The sequence below is a fragment of the Sciurus carolinensis genome, chromosome 12 (genome assembly GCF_902686445.1).
Source record: "Sciurus carolinensis chromosome 12, mSciCar1.2, whole genome shotgun sequence".
Classification (NCBI taxonomy): domain Eukaryota; kingdom Metazoa; phylum Chordata; class Mammalia; order Rodentia; family Sciuridae; genus Sciurus; species Sciurus carolinensis.
Genome location: NC_062224.1, coordinates 89,573,690 through 89,592,375, shown reverse-complemented (window position 1 = coordinate 89,592,375; position 18,686 = coordinate 89,573,690). Strand labels below are relative to the sequence as shown.

The following is an 18,686-nucleotide window of genomic DNA, read 5'->3' as shown; positions in this document are numbered from 1 at the left end:
GACACAACTGAGATGTCAAATTATAGCACTTTTCAATATATAAGATTAAGAAAAAAGAATGTTGTGGTCACAATGAGCGTATGTTCAGGGAAAACTTACATACATGTAAGTATCTGATCAATTTGGAAAGAATCAAAGAATTTTTGCTTTCCTGCAGGTTATTATTCCAATTAGATTTCAAAAACACATTCCTAGAATGGAGATGATTTAGGAAATGAAAATTTGCACAAACTTTACTACATCAATATCCTTGTGATGGAATTTAATCTGTCTTAAGCTGTAAAGTGTTCATAATTATTTTATGTTGCTGTGAGGATAATAAAGAATATGTGTAAAATTTATGGCATATTTAGTGCATAAAACAACTTCAGTAAATAACCAGGATTTAATTTTTTTATTTTTCTATGCATTTCTCTTTAGAGCATAAATTGATAATTGTAACAAAACATTCATTAACCAAAGAAAATAGTTATATCTTATTCAGAGAGAATTTTGTAACTCACTTCTCAGTATTCCCAAAGTCTCCAATGAGAGAATTTCAAAATTCTAAGTATATAGGAAGCATTACTGGCTACTTCAATTCTTCCTCTCTTATATCTGAGAAAGGAAATAAGGAGGAGAAGAAAGAATCTCAAATTACTATATTTTGTTTTTTTATTAGCAACTATATAAAAAGTTTTGACAAAGGAGGATTTAAAATTCATCATCAGAATGCATCCAACTATGTATTTCATTAATGAATTTGAGGTGACATAAGGTTCAAAAAGAAAGATGTTCTTTAATTTTACCCTCATAAGTTTAATCTCAATATTTTTGATTTCCTTGTAGATTCTTTTTGCAATAAAAGCAACAACAGGTGCCTGTCAAATTCTTGCCAAAACAATTCTACATGCAAAGGTTTTTCACAAGACAGAAATTGCCATTGTTCAGACATAACCAATAATTTGGACAAAGACTGTGACGCCATGAGAGATCCTTGTTTCTCCAGTCCCTGTCAAGGAAGTGCCACTTGCGTGAACACCCCAGGAGAAAGGAGCTTTCAGTGCCAATGTCCTCCTGGGTATAGTGGGATCACCTGTGAAATTACCACTGGTTCCTGTGGTATGAGCTCCTGCCAACATGGTGGTATTTGCCATCAAGACCATGTCCACCCTGTCTGCATATGCCCTGCTGGATACACGGGAAGATTCTGTGAAATAGATCACAATGATTGTGCTTCCAGCCCTTGCCACAACGGGGCTGTGTGCCAGGATGGCATCAAAGGCTATTCCTGCTTTTGTGTCCCAGGATATCAAGGCAGGCACTGTGACTTGGAAGTGGACGAATGTGTTTCCGATCCCTGCAGGAATGGGGCTACGTGTCTCAATGAGATAGGAAGATACACTTGTATCTGTCCCCAGTATTACTCTGGTAAGTGTGATTACATCTGCATCCCACATGATGTAATTAGTTTTTTCTTTAATATGGCAGTAGCAAAGGTGACATTTTATGTCACACCCAATTGTATATGAAAATGGTTGAATTCTTGACAGGCATTAGTCACTAGACAGAAGTCTTCCAACACCATTAAAATGCCACTGAATCCGCCAAACCAAGTGCTTATATATTGTCACTGTTACTGTTTCCACTGGAGTGTTACATTACTTAAGTAATATTCCATTTTGTATATATACCACATTTTAAAAGATCTATGCATTTATTGATGGGCACTGAGGTTTTTTTTTATATCTTGGCAATTGCAATGAATATAGGAATGAAAATGTCTCTTTGACATACTGATTTTATTTTCTTTGGATATATACTCAGTAGTGGGATCACTAGATCACATGATAATTCTATTTTTCATTTTTTGAAGAGCCTCCATACTCTTTCCCAAAATGATTGTTGTAATTCACAATACCCAACAGCATGTTGGGTTCCCTCTTGTCCACATCCTCCCCAATTGTCATCTTGCAACGTTTTTATAATAGCCAATATAACAGGTCTAAGGTGGTATATCATGGGGAGCTTTAATTTGTATTTCTATGATGGTTAGTAATGTCATGCATATGTTGGACACTTGTTTTCTGTGATTTGCAGCAACATGAGTGAACCTAGAAAGATTATGTTAAATGAAATAGGCCAGACACATACAGGCAAATATAAAATTTCACTAATACCTAGAATCTAAAATTTCAAACTCATTTATGTAAAGAATAGAATAGTGGTTTCCAGAGGATGGTGGTGGTGGCAGGAGATGAACACGAGAAGGGAAATATTGATCAATTGGTATAAGGTTACAGCTCATAGGAGAAATAAATTCTGCTCTTCTGTTGCACAGTGACTATAGTCAATAGGAATGAATATTTTTAAAGAAGTGCAAGAGGATTTTAAGTATTCTCACCACAAAGAAATGATAAATATTTAAGTTAATATGCTATTAGAATAATTTGATCATTCCACAATGCATATACATATCAAATCACCGCACTGATTTTTAAATGAATATAAAACAACCTGGATTCAGTTTAGAATTAGTGGACTTCACAGAGCCTAACTTTTCAGGTCAGGACAGTTTGGGTTTCCCCATTAGTGCATATGTCTTTCACCCCAGTTCAAGTCTGCCCTGTAAGGTCCAAAGTCTGATTTTGCAGTCTGCTTGGAAATCAGGCTACAAGTTGGTGGGTTTCTAGTGGTGAAGTGTGATTAACAAATCCATAGTAGCAATCAGCTCTTATTTCATCTCACAAGAAGAGAACACAATATGCTTCATATTTATCTCTTCTTTACAAGGTTTCTATTGATGTAATTTTATTAGTAGAGTAATAAGTTAACAATTCATTACCAGATTTCATACCGCTCATGGTCTTCACATTTAGTCTCCAGCCTCTCTATCCTTCTGAATCACACAAAATTATTCACTGTGGCCAATTCCTTCCTATAACCATGTTTCCTGCCTTGCAGTATCTTTGGATTTTCCATCTACTTATAAGGAGGTAGCTCGCCCCATCTATGCTTCCCACATTCATCTGTTCCAACTTGTGCTCACCCATTTCCTCTACTTCCTTGTCTCATAACTCTGAGACATCTCTCACACTTTAGTGCTACTTTCGCCTTACTCTGCCACTCTTATAGCTCTCTGTGACATTAGATTTCAACTTGCTGATTTCTCTCAACTTTCATGCTTATTCTTTATTTTGTCTTTTTCATAATATATATTAAGTAATATGATATAATTTGTAAAATATTCTCCAAAATTTGTATCAGATTGGCTTATTTTACTTAGCATGATATTCTCCAACTCCATCCATTTACCTGAAAATGCTATAATTTTATTCTTTATGATTGAATAATATTCCATTGTGTATATGTACTACAGTTTCTTTATCCATGCATCTGTTGAAGGGCATCTAGGTTGGTTCCACAATTAAGCTATTGTGAATTGATGTGGCTACGTCACTGTAATATGCTGATTTTAAGTCCTTTGGGTATAGGCCTAGGAGTGGGATAGCTGGATCAAATGGTGGTTGCATTCCAAGTTTTCTTAGGAATCTCCACACTGCTTTCTAGAGTGGCTGCACCAATTTGCAACCCCACCAGCAATGTATGAGTGTGCCTTTCCCCCTGCATCCTTGCCAACACTTGTTGTTGCTTATATTCTTGATAATAGACATTCTAATTGGAGTGGGATGAAATCTTAGGGTAGTTTTGATTTGCATTTCTCTAATTACTAGAGTTGTTGAACATTTTTTCATATATCTGTTAATTGCTTGCAGATCCTTCTTCTGTGAATTGTCTTCTCTTTTTCTTAGTCCGTTTATTGCCTGGGTTATTTATAATCTTGGTGTATAGTTTTTGAGTTCTTTATAAATTCTGGAGATTAGTGCTCTATCTGAGGTGTGTGTGGCAAAGATTTTCTCCCACTCTATAGGCTCTCTCTTCACATCGTTTGTTTCCTTTGTTGAGAAAAAGCTTTTTAGTTTGAATCTATCCCATTTATTGATTCCTGCTTCTAAGTGAAATAAGCCATTTTTAAAATTTAGATTCATTGTACACAAATGGTGTACAACTTTTGTTTCTCTGGTTGTTCAAAGTAGAGTCATGCCATTTGTGTAATCATACATGTACATAGGGTAATGATGTTTATCTCATTCTATTATCTTTCCTCCCCCTGCCACTCCCCATTTTCCTCTATACAAGGCTCTGTGAAATAAGTCAATCCCAAAAAACCAAATGTTGAATTATTTCTCTGATAAGTGGATGATGATACATAATGGGGGGAGAGGCAAGAATGGAGGAAAGATGGATTGTGCAGAGGAAAATGAGGGGTGGGGGTGGGGAGAAGGAAAGAAAATAGAATGAGACAAACATCATTACCCTATGTACATGTATGATTAAACAAACGGCATGACTCTACTTCATGTACAACCAGAGAAATGAAAGTTGTGCCCCATTTGTGTACTATGAATCAAAATTTAAAATTGAAATTAAAAAAAATTGCATCAGAGCCACCTCCTCAACATCATTTTGCTAATATTACATATCCTGAAAACATTTCTTTTGCAAAATGGACATATCCCTAGTTTCTTTGCCATAAAATTTGCTCAAGCTTCACCTGTAGCCATTCTTCAAAATCTGCTCTTTTGACCTCAAAGATATCTTCCAAATTGAGTTCATCCATTCTGTTCCCAGTGCCTTGACTCAGGTCCTCTTCCTCTCTGTGTGTAGTAGTGCTATACAGTCTACCGAATTCTCTACATCTAGCCTTTACCTTCTCCAAGTTAGTTTTGAACACATCCTTTGAAATACTCCTTCTAAATTGGATCGAAGCCATACTTTCTGAAGAACCACGAGAAGGCAGGCTCTGTACAACATAGAGAATAGGTTCAGCTTCTCACTGAAAACCTTCCACAGTTTGTCCCTGACATTAGGTGTATCTTCGCACACCACTCCACCAAAGTATTCCACTTTCTCAAATTGATTGTCTTCATTTTTCATTCAAGAAACCGCCTCCTCCCTGGAATGTCCTTTCCCACTTCACAAAGTCACTCTAAAGTTCTCCTCTACTTTCAACCTTGTTCAAATCTTACCCAACTCGAGGAACATTTCCAGATTTTCTTTCAGGAGGAATAATGCTTTCACACTGCTTTGGTGGTGGTAGTCATTATTTCCATACTAGTCTGCACCTCTATTAAAGATCTCCCCCATTCCATCCTGTTTTATTGATATCTAAAATGCCTTTGTCTCCTACTTAACTGCTGGTTCCTGGAGGAAAAAAGTACTGTCATATATTTATTCCTTAATTAATTGGTTTCATAAATGTCTCATACATGTGTGCCAGTTTATAAAACATACATGAAAATCTCCTTGTTTCTATATGTGGTGTCATGTCCATTTTCTTTCATTAGAGTTTTGGCAATTGACTTTCAATATTTTAAAATTTTTGACAAAATGGAGAAATAAGTTTTTTTGTGGGGCTGGTTTGATATTTCTTTTGTTTCTTATTGTCCCTTTTAAATATATATATATATATATATCACTGTAGTTCACTAAGATAGCATCTTTTATTTCCTGCTGCTATTTCAATGTTATGAATGGTGATTAAAAGGAAAATATATGAGATCAAATTAATGTTTTAGTCATTTACCTAAGGTATTCCGAAGCAGTCTTATAATTGCAAAAAACAGCTTGAAATTTTTAAAATAAATTTTAGCATTCTAATTTAATTGGATTGTAATGAATTCTTTCCATGGTCTAGATTTAGGCATAAAGGATGTCAAGGGTGTATTCCAAATGTGACATGCAGTAAAATTCCATCAAAAGACATTTCATCCTACAGTGAATGCATTTATGCTATGGGTTTTATCATTTTCCTGCTGGGACTGATAACAGTCTGTGCTCTTTTCTCACTTTAACACTTGAAGTTCACAATAAGGATGTTTCCGTGCCAAACCCTGACGTGATGATGTTTTCTCCTATATGACCATATTCTTCCCTTGTTTTCTAAGAAATCAGGTAAATTTTGTTATTTCAGTTATTTTAGGTGAGATGTATAAAACTTGATTTCAAAACAGAATTTAAATGAGAAACTCATAAAGCAGTAAGAATCAGGTCTATTTTTATCTGGTTAGGTCTTTCAGGTACAAAAATGTGATTGTAGGCTTGCTCATCAATCCCCTACACAGTAGAATAGCCTGCATTCCTGTAGCTCATCAGTGGCTCTCAGCCCTGAACACTCATTAGCAATTACCCAGGGAGATCTGAAACAGAGATGTTCAGACTCTACCTCCGGAGGGTTAAGTTTAATTGATGATTCTCATGTACAGCTAGGGCTGGGAGACAAAAATTAAGTTCATGCCAACTTAATTTGGAAACTTTTCTTGCACTACACAATCAGGGACACAGGGAGGTTTGTTTACTTCATTGTCATCCCATGATTACCTGTATTTGTGGCAAGTGCAGGCCAATTAATTGGAATCACAAAGAAGGTCGATAGAACCAAGGGGAAAGCCAAAGTTCAGAAGGAAAGAAAAAGAGCACAAGCAATCAGCATGGATGCACTTGAGTGCTCAGACTCAACCTAGACCACCCCATGAATCCTGGAAACTGTATTACAATGACCTAGCTGCTGTGCGCTACATCCAAATTTAGAGTGATCATAAAGAACTTGGCTTACAGGAAAAAGCCTGTGTTCCTCTGAGCAGCAAAGCAAGAAAAGGTAATAAATTTTAAAAGACAGAAAGGTAGGAGGGGGAAAAGAGCTGTAGCACATGGAGAGGGTTCACACTGTGTGAATTCTCCTCTCTGCACTCCATTGTGCTTCGTGAGCTGTGATTCATGAACTACAGAAATGGGCTCACAGAGAGCCACTGAAGATGCTGTTGAGAATCTGCTGTGCATAAGCAAAAACTCCAATCAGAGCTCAAAGTAAGCACCTGCAAACTTTCTTTACTGCAAAGAACATTAGCTCTGAGCTCATGACTGCTCTTAGTTCAAGTTTATGCAATGAATCATTCTGTAACTGAGGTCTTCCTTAAAGTTAACCAGATTGATTAACATGCATTTTTCCCCATTTAGATGCTTTGCAATATAAGAAAAAAAAGGATTGTGGAGGACAGAAAAGGTCAATTGATTGTATAATGAAGCAACTCTGTAGGAAAATATAATTTTCCTCCATTATAAATACATCTTTGGTATAAAAATATATTTTTGGAAATAAGAGATATATCACATTGCATTTACTTTCCATGCATAAGACAGACCCACATTGACTTTTCGAGTAAAAGATGCATCTTTATTTCAGAAACAAAAATATATGAAAACATTCATTTTATTTAAAAAAAAAAAAAAACCTTTGTATTATGTAGAGAGGAGTGAAGGGAGGGGACGGGGTATGCGGATAGGAAGGATAGCAAAGTGAAACAGACATTATTACCTCATGCATATATATGACTACATGACTTATATGATCCTACAATATGTATAATCAGAAAAATTAGAAAAATTAGAAATTGTACTCCATTTATGTATGATCTATCAAAATGTATAAATGTATTCTACTGTCATGTACAACCAATTAGAACAAATTTAATTTTTTTTTTAAATGGAGACAAGTTAGAAGGTTATAACAATAATTCAGATGTAAGGTATTGGGACCTGGCCTGGGACAGTGACCATGTACATGAAGACAAAGGGAAGGAGACTCACTTAACATTTATCAAGGCAAGACTATTTTCAGACTCATTTTTGCTAGGAAAAACTGAAGTCTTTGTTTTGGTTTAAATATGAGAAGTCCAACCAAAACTCATGGGTGATACAATGCAAGATAGTTTAGAAACAAAATGATTGGGTTATGAGAAGCTTACCCAAATCAGTGCATTAATCCACTTGAATGGTTAACTGGGTGATAATTATAAGCAGGTAGTATCTGGCTAGAGGAGGTGGATCCCTGGTGATATGCCTTTGGTATTAATGTTTTGCCCCTGTGAGCAAGAGCTTTCTCTGCTTCCTGGTGGCCACATCCTGGGCCACTTTTCCCCACTACACTCTTCCTGTCCTGATGTTCTGCTTTATCTCAGGCCCAGAGCAATGGAGACCATCTATGGACTGAGACCTCTGAAACTGTGAGCCCCAAATAAACTTTTCCTCCTCTAAAACTGTTTTTGTGAGATCTATTGGTCATAGTAATTAAAAAGCTGACCAAAACAATCTCTTGTACAAAAAGAAAAAAAGGAAGAAAGCAAGAAATAAAAGTTAAACTGCCATTTCTAATTTAATTAAAATGTAGATTAATGTCTCTCAATTTTTAACTGCATGAAACTTACCTGGTGAATTTATTATTAAAATACAATATTTGATTCTATCGATCTGAGATAGAGGTCCATGAATGTACTTTCATTAAAAGTTCCCCTGTGATACTGACATTGCTGGTTCAGGAATTTCATTTTAAGAAATCACTGATGTAGTCAATTATGTGGATTGTCATGTCATATCCTTAACTTTTATTTCACAAAATCCTTGAGACGGGAAAAAGTTAATGAAAAATAGGTTTTATGCAAAGCAGCTATTTCTAGTAATAGTTCAGACACATGACAGTTTGAATATTCCCTCCAAAGCTCATGTGTTGAAAACTTAATCACTAATGCGATAGTATTGGTATAATGGTGGTGAGGTGGGAGGTCATGAAGACAGAGCCATCATGAACAGATGAGTGCCACAGTCAAAAGGGCTTTGAGAAGTGGGTTCATACCCTCCACTCTTCTGCCATGTTAGGAAGAACAGTTCTTCTTTCTGGAGGATGCAGCATTCAAGACTCAATCTTGGAACCAGAGACAAGGCCCTGACCAGACACCAGACCTACTGATGCCTAGATCTTGAACTTCTCAGCCTCCAGAACTATGAGAAATAAAACTTCTGTTCTTTATAAATTATCCAGTCTCAGGTATTTTATTATAGTAGCACAAGATGAACTATGACACATAGCATGAATTTTAAAAGAATTTTTGGATTCATTAAGTCCTCAACTTCTTCAACATACATATATATTAAGTACCTGCAGTGGATCAGGCAATGTCCTATTGTTCTGTAAATACAAGAATAAAGAAAAATTTAAAAATTCCCTATATTCAAGAGAAAAGAGATAGATAGTTATCAAATGAAAGTAATTGATAAACTATATAGTAGGCTGAGTAAGATAACTTGCAGTAGAGAAAAACCAAAACAAAAAATGGAAAATAGTGGGACAGGAATTTTGGTGAGAGTTTTGAGACTGGAATAATTACCTTACATTTTAACAAGATCATTCTACTTGTTATGTTGAGGATAGAAAGGAGTAATTAGGATAGAATTACACTGTACAATGGAGAGAACTGCAAGCAAATGGACTACCTTGAGGGATAGAAAAGGAAAGAAATATCACATTTTAATAATCAAACCAGCCTTAAGATTTGAGATGGAAATGAACACAGAAGGATCATGGATCACGTAAACCAAATGAAAGCATGCCTTTCCCTGCCTGCTCTCTATTGCCCTCTGATGGTCATGCATAGATTATTCAAAACAGGTATGACCTTTAGAATTTTGATAGCAAGAATGCAGTCTTTCTTAGTACTTTATATATCAAACATATCAGTATATAGTGTCTTTCATACACACAAGTGAAACTTACGAGTAATAACAAAGTTATATTATGCTTATTCATTTAAAATTTTTTATCAGGACATTATTTTTTCTTTTAGTAATATATCACATTTTTCTTAAACCTTCTCCAATAGTCCACATCCATTCTGATACATAAGTCTAAAAGGTAAAATGTAGCTAACTGATGCTGACATTATAATGGCACTTATTAAAAACATAATTTGAATTCCATTCAATGTTGAGATTTGAATCTGGGCTTGAAGTTCCATCCTTTCTAAATATGTTTTGATTAATTAAATCATTTGAAGGCTTCCATGGAAAATCATCTGGATAATTTAACAGTCATGAAAAATAATGTGGGAAAGATAAAACCATTATTTTCAAAGGAAAATGCTTGCTTTTGTATATGATTTTAATTATGAAATTGATCATTTTTGAGGTTCCATGTAAAGAAAATAAAATATTCAGAACTAGAACCTTTTGAAATAATTTTTATGAAGAAATGAAGTTCAGGGCTCTCAAAAAATGTTTATTGAATGAATTTACAAAATAAGCAGTTATTTACTCAGCAAATATTTATTCCTGCAATGCTCTGATCATTGTTCCAGACCCTGGAGACATAACGATGACTAAGATGAAACATATCTTGACACACTGTTCACAGTTTATTCAGGAAGCAGGCATGTAAACAAAAATTACAGTCTACCTAAGAACTGTGCTGAGAAAGCACAAAGAAAAAAGGCAGTAATGTTGCTTGCAGTCAGGCAATACTTCATAGAAAAACTGGCCTATGAGTTGAACAAAATCACATTTTTCAGGACAGAAAAGTGAGACTTTCATCCTGTGGCTGCATTAATTATTGTTGGTATTATTACTGTTTAAATAACATATTGACTATCAGAGGAGAAGAACTGCAGAAATGTTTTGGAAAGGGTTGCTATGGTCTAAATGTTTGCATCCCCACACAATTTGAATGTTGATATTCTAACTACCAGAGCAAGGTGCAAGGAGGTGATTAGGGCTGAGAAATATATAGTGATATGAAGAATAGATGCAGTGGAAAGACGGAGGAATTTGGAAGAAGACAAGTATTACAGGTATTGAACACTGGCATCCTCAACATGAAATGTAAATATTGTAATTTTCCTGTAATCTTCTCAAGAAACTTAGAAAATTAAAAAGGATTTAGATCATTCATAAAAATAGTGTTTTTTTCAAACAACATCTTAGAGACTCTGTGACTTATTATACTTTGACTTCTTAAACTTGACATGTACTTTATATACATTTTTTGTTATCTTCCTAAAGTTATAAAAAGTATACACACACATAAAACACACATACATATATACACACATGTGTACACACATATATACACATGTATATACACATATGTATGCACATATGTATACACATATGTATACACGCATACATATAAAATATAGTCAGTAGATTGGGAAAGTCATACCCATTGTCTTAAAAAAATAATCATTTCAATCAAATGACATCTCATAACATGATATGACATTTGTGATGGGAGTAAAGTGGAGGAATGGCATATACATGAATTTAGAGAAAAATGGTTGGGGAGGACTAAAGAACGCATTCACAGGTGACAGGAGAAACAGTTCTCCAAATAGACAGCTATAGTCCAGAAAGTTCCATTAGATAGAAGGAGGTCAGAGAGAATTCCTTCCTTATGCTCTGCCCCAGGGTTGATGAAGGGGAGGCATTAATTCTTTTCCTTTCCAGAACTAGTTTCAGCCTCCATGGATATTTTGGAAAGATGGGGTCGAAGCAGTCAAGAACACCTCTCAACTTTTGATGATAAAAGGAGTATGCCAAAAGACATGACATGACAAGACTAGGAAAACCACCAAAGAATGTTTAATATTGAAACCAGAAGTTGTTCCAGTTTTGTCTCTCAGTGAAAACAAAAGTTGTAGAAAAAAAAGGATCTCATTAGTTGCAATAATAATACAATAAAAATAGATATGCAAAATAATGATGAAGTGGTAAAGTATTAATACTTTTAAGTATGATAATAAATCAATTTTCTTCTTTATATTATAGAACTTTATCATTTATTCAGATTGTGTAGATACTGATTATATAAAGTAACTCCTCTATTATTTTATTGTTTTTTACTTTTCTTTTTAGACATACATGACAGTAGAGTGTATTTTGACATGTTATACATACACGGAGTAAAACTTATTCTAATTAGGATCCCATTCTTGTGATTGTTTGTGATGTGGAGTTTGGTCATGTATGCATATGTGAACGTAGGAAAGTTAATCTGATTCATTCTAGCTGTCTTTCCTTTTCCCATACCCCCTGTCTTCCCTTCATTCCCCTTTATCTAATCCAAAGAATTTCTATTCTTCTTTCTCCCCACTTACTATGCGTCAGCATCCCATCCACATATCAGAAAGAATATTTGGCCTTTGTTTTTTTGGAATTGACTTATTTCACTTAGCGTGATAGTATTCAGTTCCATCCATTTGCTGGCAAATGCCATAATTTCATTCTTCTTTATGGCTGAATAATATTCCACTGTGTATATACACCATATTTTCTTTATCCATTCATCTGTTGAAGGACATCTATGTTGGTTCCACAGCTTAGCTATTGTAAATTGAGCCACTGTAAACATTGATGTGGCTGCATCACTATAATATGCTGTTTTTAATTCCTTTGGTATATATCGAGGAGTGGGATAACTGAGTCAAATGGGGATTCCATTCCAAGTTTCTTGAGGAATCTCCATACTGCTTTCCATAATAGTTGCACCAAATTGTATTCCCACCAGCAATGTCTGAATGTACCTTTCCCCCCAGATCCTCATCAACATTTATTGTTACTGGTATTCTTGATAATTGCCATTCTGACTGGAGTGAGATGAAATCTCAGTGTGGTTTTAATTTGCATTTCTCCAATTGCTAGAGATGTTAAACATTTTTTCATTTATATCTTCTTCTGTGAAGTGCCTATTCAGTTCCTTTGCCCATTTAGTGATCTGGTTATTTGGTTTTATGGTGACAAATATTTTTCTCCCATTCTGTAGATTCTCTCTTTGTGTTCTTAATTGTTTCCTTTGCTGTGAAGAGGCTTTTGAGTTTGATATCATCCCATTTATTGATTCTTGATTTTACTTCTTGTGCTGTAGGAGTCTTATTGAGGAAATCAGTTTCTAGACTGACATGATGGAAAACTGGGCTTACATTTTCTTCTAGATGCAGGGTCTCTGGTTTAATGCCTAGATCCTTGATTCACTTTGATTGGAAATAAATTTTCTTACTTTATCAGATTTGATACATTAGTGATGTCACCTAGGTTTCATATATCACTAAGAAAGAAAAATTACACAACTAACCTATAATACGATTAAGACCTGTTGACTGTAAAGTCCATTCTAGTTTTAGAGGTGTTAAAAATGAGAAATATTAAAAGTGACAAAATTCAGCAGCAAGAGAATTCTGAGCTTACAAAGTCAGCTTTAAATGAATGGTTTTTAAGAAAGCATTTTGTTTATTTTTGTTATTAATAGGAAAGATGTTTAAAAAGACACAAGTCAGAAATGTTATTGGCTAAAAGCACAAAGATGTTATTAGTGGAAAAAATTATCTTAATTTTCCATAACATCTTGGTATTTGTTATGATTATTTAACCTTATGAATCAGAGAATGAAATCATTCAGCCTTTTCTTGTGTTCTACGATATTATATAGGAGGAAATTTACTGCCTATCTATGTCTGCAATGGAAACTGAATGCTGCATTTCCTCTTTGCCCTAATATTTGTGTCACAGACTTGTACCAATACTGATATAATTGATATATGTAAAGAACCCAGAAACACCAAGCACAATTCTTATTCAAAAGAAAGATAATATGCATAGAGGCCTCTTGGACTAGGAAATATATTGGTTAGAATATGAAATTTAGGAAGATAACTCAAAGGCAGAGTTTAATTATTCCCAAGGCGTGGGTTCTGCAGATAATGAGAAAGGTGCACAGTGGTTATCAATGCCACGTTGCTGTGCTATACACTCTGCCACTGTCATGAGTGATGAGGACAGCATCAGGGACAAGACCTGCTCCAGACTGATAGCATATAACATGCACTAGCTGGTGGCACAGAATGTTAACATCAATCTCTAATTGCCCAAAGACACATAGTGAAGGACAAAAATGTCTAAATGCTTATCAGACATTTAGGACACAACCATTCAGAAGCAATGTTTGACAAAGCCGTAAATTTGACCTCATGCTTTTTGATTTAGAGTGGGTCCAGGCTTGCAGAGGCATTGAGAAGCTCTGTCCTGACATATCAGCTTGTCTTCCAGGAGAAATGGTAGATTATTCCCTTGTTGTGGTACTCATTTTTTCATTCAAAATTCAATGAGCATTTTCTATGTTTAAGAATATGTGCTAAATGCTGCAGATACTGGTGTTAAAGAATGAAGATTGACTTCAAAGTGCTTAACATTTGTAGACAAAATGGACAAATAAGCAATTGTAGTACAATAGAGAATAAACATTTATATCATAGAGAATTTTGAGAGTATAGTGGAGGGGTACCGTTGGCAGATAGAAGGAGTTAAGTAGAGTTTCCAGACTATGTCACACTCAAACTCGATCTTTGGAAACTAATTGGGCTGGTTTTGGGAAGTAGGGAATAAGGAATGGGCATCACAAGTCAGGGGGCCTCTGTGATCAGCAAGAGCCATAAGAGACAGGGGAGCTGCAAGCACAAGGCAGTGGGTGGCACCGGCTAGTTCTCCTCTTTTAGAAGTTTCTACTACATTACAAGGCAGTTGTGCCTTATTCTGGAGATGCTGGGAGGGGAGCTATATAAAAAATTTAAGCAGACATTGATATCCTCAGATTTGACTCTCTATAGAAGTATACTATACTCTACAGAAGTACAGAGAGTGATTTCAAAGAGAGAAGGCAGTATAGCGAGACCAGTGAGAGATGCTGAGGGTCAGTAAGGTCACGGCAAATGAGAATGGCCCCAAAGGCTGTGGCACAAGTTTCAATTTTTACTGAAACAAATTTAATTTTTAAGCTCTCTTTCTTCTGAAAACAAACAATCAAATGTAATATGTGGGCGTCCTCTTCAACTTGACTGGTGGTAGAATCTAGTAACAGCTATAAATGATAGATAGTGAGAGAATATCCTACTGCAATTTCTTTTAAGGAAAAAGGGCAAAGCCAATTGAACTACTAATGTCTTCTGAGCTATTTAAGAATTCCTCAATAACCTTTCAATACAAAATTTATTATCCTGGATTACAGGCATAGAAATAAAGATGAGTAATATGGGTATTCCTCCTTTTATGTCTTTTACAGCCTGTGAGTGAATTGATTATTGTATATATCAAATACCAGTTGAAAGATTTAGTAAGACAGGTTTTTAACCTCAGTATGGCTTCTACTTTTGTTTTAAACTTAACTGTTTAGCAAGGAATCACCTACTATTTGGGAGAGGAGATAAATACAGATTTATTTTCTTGTAACATTACCTTGAAATGATCAGGTTCTCATGATACTATTAATTACATTGATTTGTCACCATCTGATTTTACGTGTAAAAGTTTTATTCTACAATAATAAAGTAGTAGGAAAAAATTTAAAATATCTATAAAAAAGGAGCACTTAAGCAAATTATTACATATTTGTAGGATAGATTTTTTTTGTAGACAGAACAAGTTTTTATTTCCCTCTAGCCAATACTTAGTATGTGCCAGTTATTGTTATGAACACTTCAGAATATGTCTAATTATAATAATAATCCTGTGGTGTAATTATAAAGATTTTTCCCATTTTTCAAATGAGGAAACTGAAATATGGGCTTAGAAACTTGCCCAGTGTCCTACAGCTAATAATTGACTGTGCTGATTTTAATCAAAGCTACCTGATTTTGAAGTCTCGGCTTTCATCCACTCTTCTTAGATAGTGCCTAACTAAACTTTTTGAAAATAATGAAAAAACATTGACCAGTCCAATTTAGGCTTCCCACAAAAGTGCAGTTGACAATAACTTTGTTCTAAAAATGACTTATTTGTTTCCACGGAGTAAAACCCCACAAGCTGTTATATGCAATAATTTGTAAGTAACAGCTGCTCTGCTGAGTGCAACTTCCCACAAGCACACCAAAGTTAATATCAGTTAGGGTTAAGGAAGAAAATTATTTTGGGTAACATAACATTTGACAAGTGCTTTAGTAAATAAAGCATTGTCAGAGAACTAAAATATTTTTACTTTGCTAAAACTTTTCTGTTTTTCTGTGCTCATTTTTTCAAAGGTGTGAACTGTGAATTGGAAATTGATGAATGTTGGTCCCAGCCCTGTCTAAATGGTGCAACTTGTCAGGATGTGTTGGGGGCTTATTACTGTGACTGTGCCCCTGGGTTCCTAGGGGATCACTGTGAGCTCAACTTTGATGAGTGTGCAAGTCAGCCGTGTCTCCATGGAGGACTGTGCGTGGATGGAGAAAACAGGTATGTCTGCTGCTACAACTGGGTGATTGGCTTAGAGAAACCAAGAACCATTGTACCACTCTGGTCAATTTGAAGATCTCATACCCTCAGTTTAAAGATTTCAGATTATGTTATACTTTACATGCTAAAAATCTGTAGTATTTTCAGATTTTACTAAAACATGCATTCATTGAAGTTCGTTTTGTTCCCAAGGGAGGATCTTTCAAGTCACTCTTGTTATAGTTTGAAATCGCTTATGCTAAGGAAAAGTACCAACTTTTCAATTCCTGGAATTAGACCTGTCATAAATAGGGAAGATGTAAAAACTAGGCTAGGAATTATTTAAAATGTGAATGTGAGATTGTATGCATATGACACAACAATTTTTAACAGCATTGCACCTAAAATAATCTTGCTTGATCTATCAACAACTCAGTGGAAGGTAAGATGAGCATTTATGTCCCCATATTACATGAAGAAATCTAAAGTGCATGGAAGTTTAGAAGATTCACACAGAATTCAGTTTTCCTTTAGCTAGTAATAAGACATGTTATCTCAAATCTAATTTCAAAGTAAATGAGACTCAAAAGGAGAATAAGACAGAGGTGTTTCAAATATATTCACCAAAATAATAGGGTTTTAAAAACATCTTTGTGTTCTCATAGCCATCCTGAACAGGACTGTAACTGCTTTGTAATTGATAGCTATCCCTTCCTCAATTCTCCCTTTATCTAAGGTGTAAAAATTCAGTTTTTATAATATTAAATTCTCTCTTTTTTTTTTTTTTTTTTTTTTTTTTTGGGTAATGGGAATTGAACCCAGGAGTGCTTAACCACTGAGCCACATCTGCAACCACTGCCCACCTCCTTTTATTTTTTCAAATTTTGAGACAAGTTCTCACTAAGTTGCTTAGGTCCTCACTAAGTTTCTGTGGCTGGTCTTAAACTTGCTATCCTCCTACCTCAGCCTCCTGAGTTTCAGGGATCACAGACAAGTACCACCATGAGATTATAATACTAAATTTTTGATGTGATTTTGCCTAAATTAAAATCTTCATCTTAATAAAGTTAGTAACCTTCCCCATCAGATTTGTATTTGTATCAGATATTCTCATTCAATCAATGAAATAGCAAGATTAAAATATTCTTGCAATTCAAAAGAGAGAGAGAGAGCATTATAAGGCACAATGTATTTAATGAGGACTTTTTCCTGAGTTTTTCATTATTTATTGTTTCATTTTTCATAAGGAACAAATCATTCTCTTTGCCTTCAAAAATATTAACAATTTCACTTAGTAATATGTAATAGTAATTTACTCAGTACCTCGGTATCTCTTTATATGTACATTTAATTATCACAATAACCTTGTGGCATAAGTATTATTATCTTCTATTTATGGGTGAAGAAACTGAAGTAAATATTCATAACTTCCAAATAATTTTGCATGAATAATTTTTTAAAAAATAACAATAAGACATAATTCAGGTCTGGAGAGATAATCCCCAGTTTTTGAGATAAGTATTAAGACTGTGTCCTGGGTCTCAGGTTGATGAAAAAATGAAGACAGGATAAAGATATTTGATTTCAGTATGACTAAGAAATGACATGAAAATTTCATTTACTCTCCAGATATAGCTGTAACTGTACAGGTAGTGGATTCACAGGGACATACTGTGAGACCTTGATGCCTCTTTGTTGGTCAAAACCTTGTCACCATAATGCTACCTGTGAGGACAGTGTTGACAATTACATTTGTCACTGCTGGCCTGGTAAGTGACAAAATACCTTCCACCAGTTTGTTTTTTTTTTTTCTTAACATGGAAAAATGATTATGACATGAAACTAGAAATTATTGTTGTTAAATGTTATAAGTGAATTTTTCTTGTAGTTGTATCCTTCGTGGCTCATACATACTTAACTGCTATACTACACATTGTCCAAAGTAGGTGACCAGGTTGTCCAATGATTAGAACCCATTAGAGGAAGCAGAGGGGAAAAAAATCAATGAAAGATTAAATTCAGCATGGTTTTCATGGACAAAGTTTCTCTAGAAGATGGCTTATTTTCCTTTAGTATGTTCTTTTAGACATCAGGACTGTATAGGAACCTGTCAAACAATGTTAAAACACTAGAGGCTTATTATATAAAGCATTGAGTTTGTCAACATCATAATGATGGTGCCCATAGAAGGTGTAGAAGGAATTTTCTAGAAATGAGTAATCTCCTAGCATTTATAAAGGCAACAAGGATGGAAGTTAAATATGTAAAACTGTAACTAAAAATTACATGTAAAGGGTAGAAAACAGTATGTAATATTCGAGTTACATAACCACCTAAAATATTGATGTTTATTTTGGCAAGAAACTTTTTTTATGTATTTTATTTAATTCTTACTAGGATCTCATTGATAGAAATAAAAGTCATGGCATCTCCTTTCCTTTCTTGATCCACAGGGGAAAGAGAATGATAAGTTGACAATTATTCAAGATCTAATTATATAAACTTACTGATCACCTATCTCCCTGTCTCCATTCAATGTGTTGTCCCCATTCAATCCTCTACAGAGAGGATAACCCTGTGGT

At 34.8% G+C, this 18,686-nt stretch overlaps 1 protein-coding gene across 1 annotated transcript in view; it reads left to right on the top strand.

The window, feature by feature from the left end:
- Nucleotides 1-18,686, top strand: part of Crb1 (crumbs cell polarity complex component 1) — a 204,693-nt gene that overhangs the window by 63,345 nt on the left and 122,662 nt on the right. Inside the window, exons 2-4 of the mRNA XM_047520927.1 lie at nucleotides 829-1,410; nucleotides 15,930-16,125; nucleotides 17,734-17,873. Of these exons, the coding sequence (XP_047376883.1) occupies nucleotides 829-1,410; nucleotides 15,930-16,125; nucleotides 17,734-17,873 (918 nt within the window). The remainder of the gene's footprint in view (nucleotides 1-828; nucleotides 1,411-15,929; nucleotides 16,126-17,733; nucleotides 17,874-18,686) is intronic.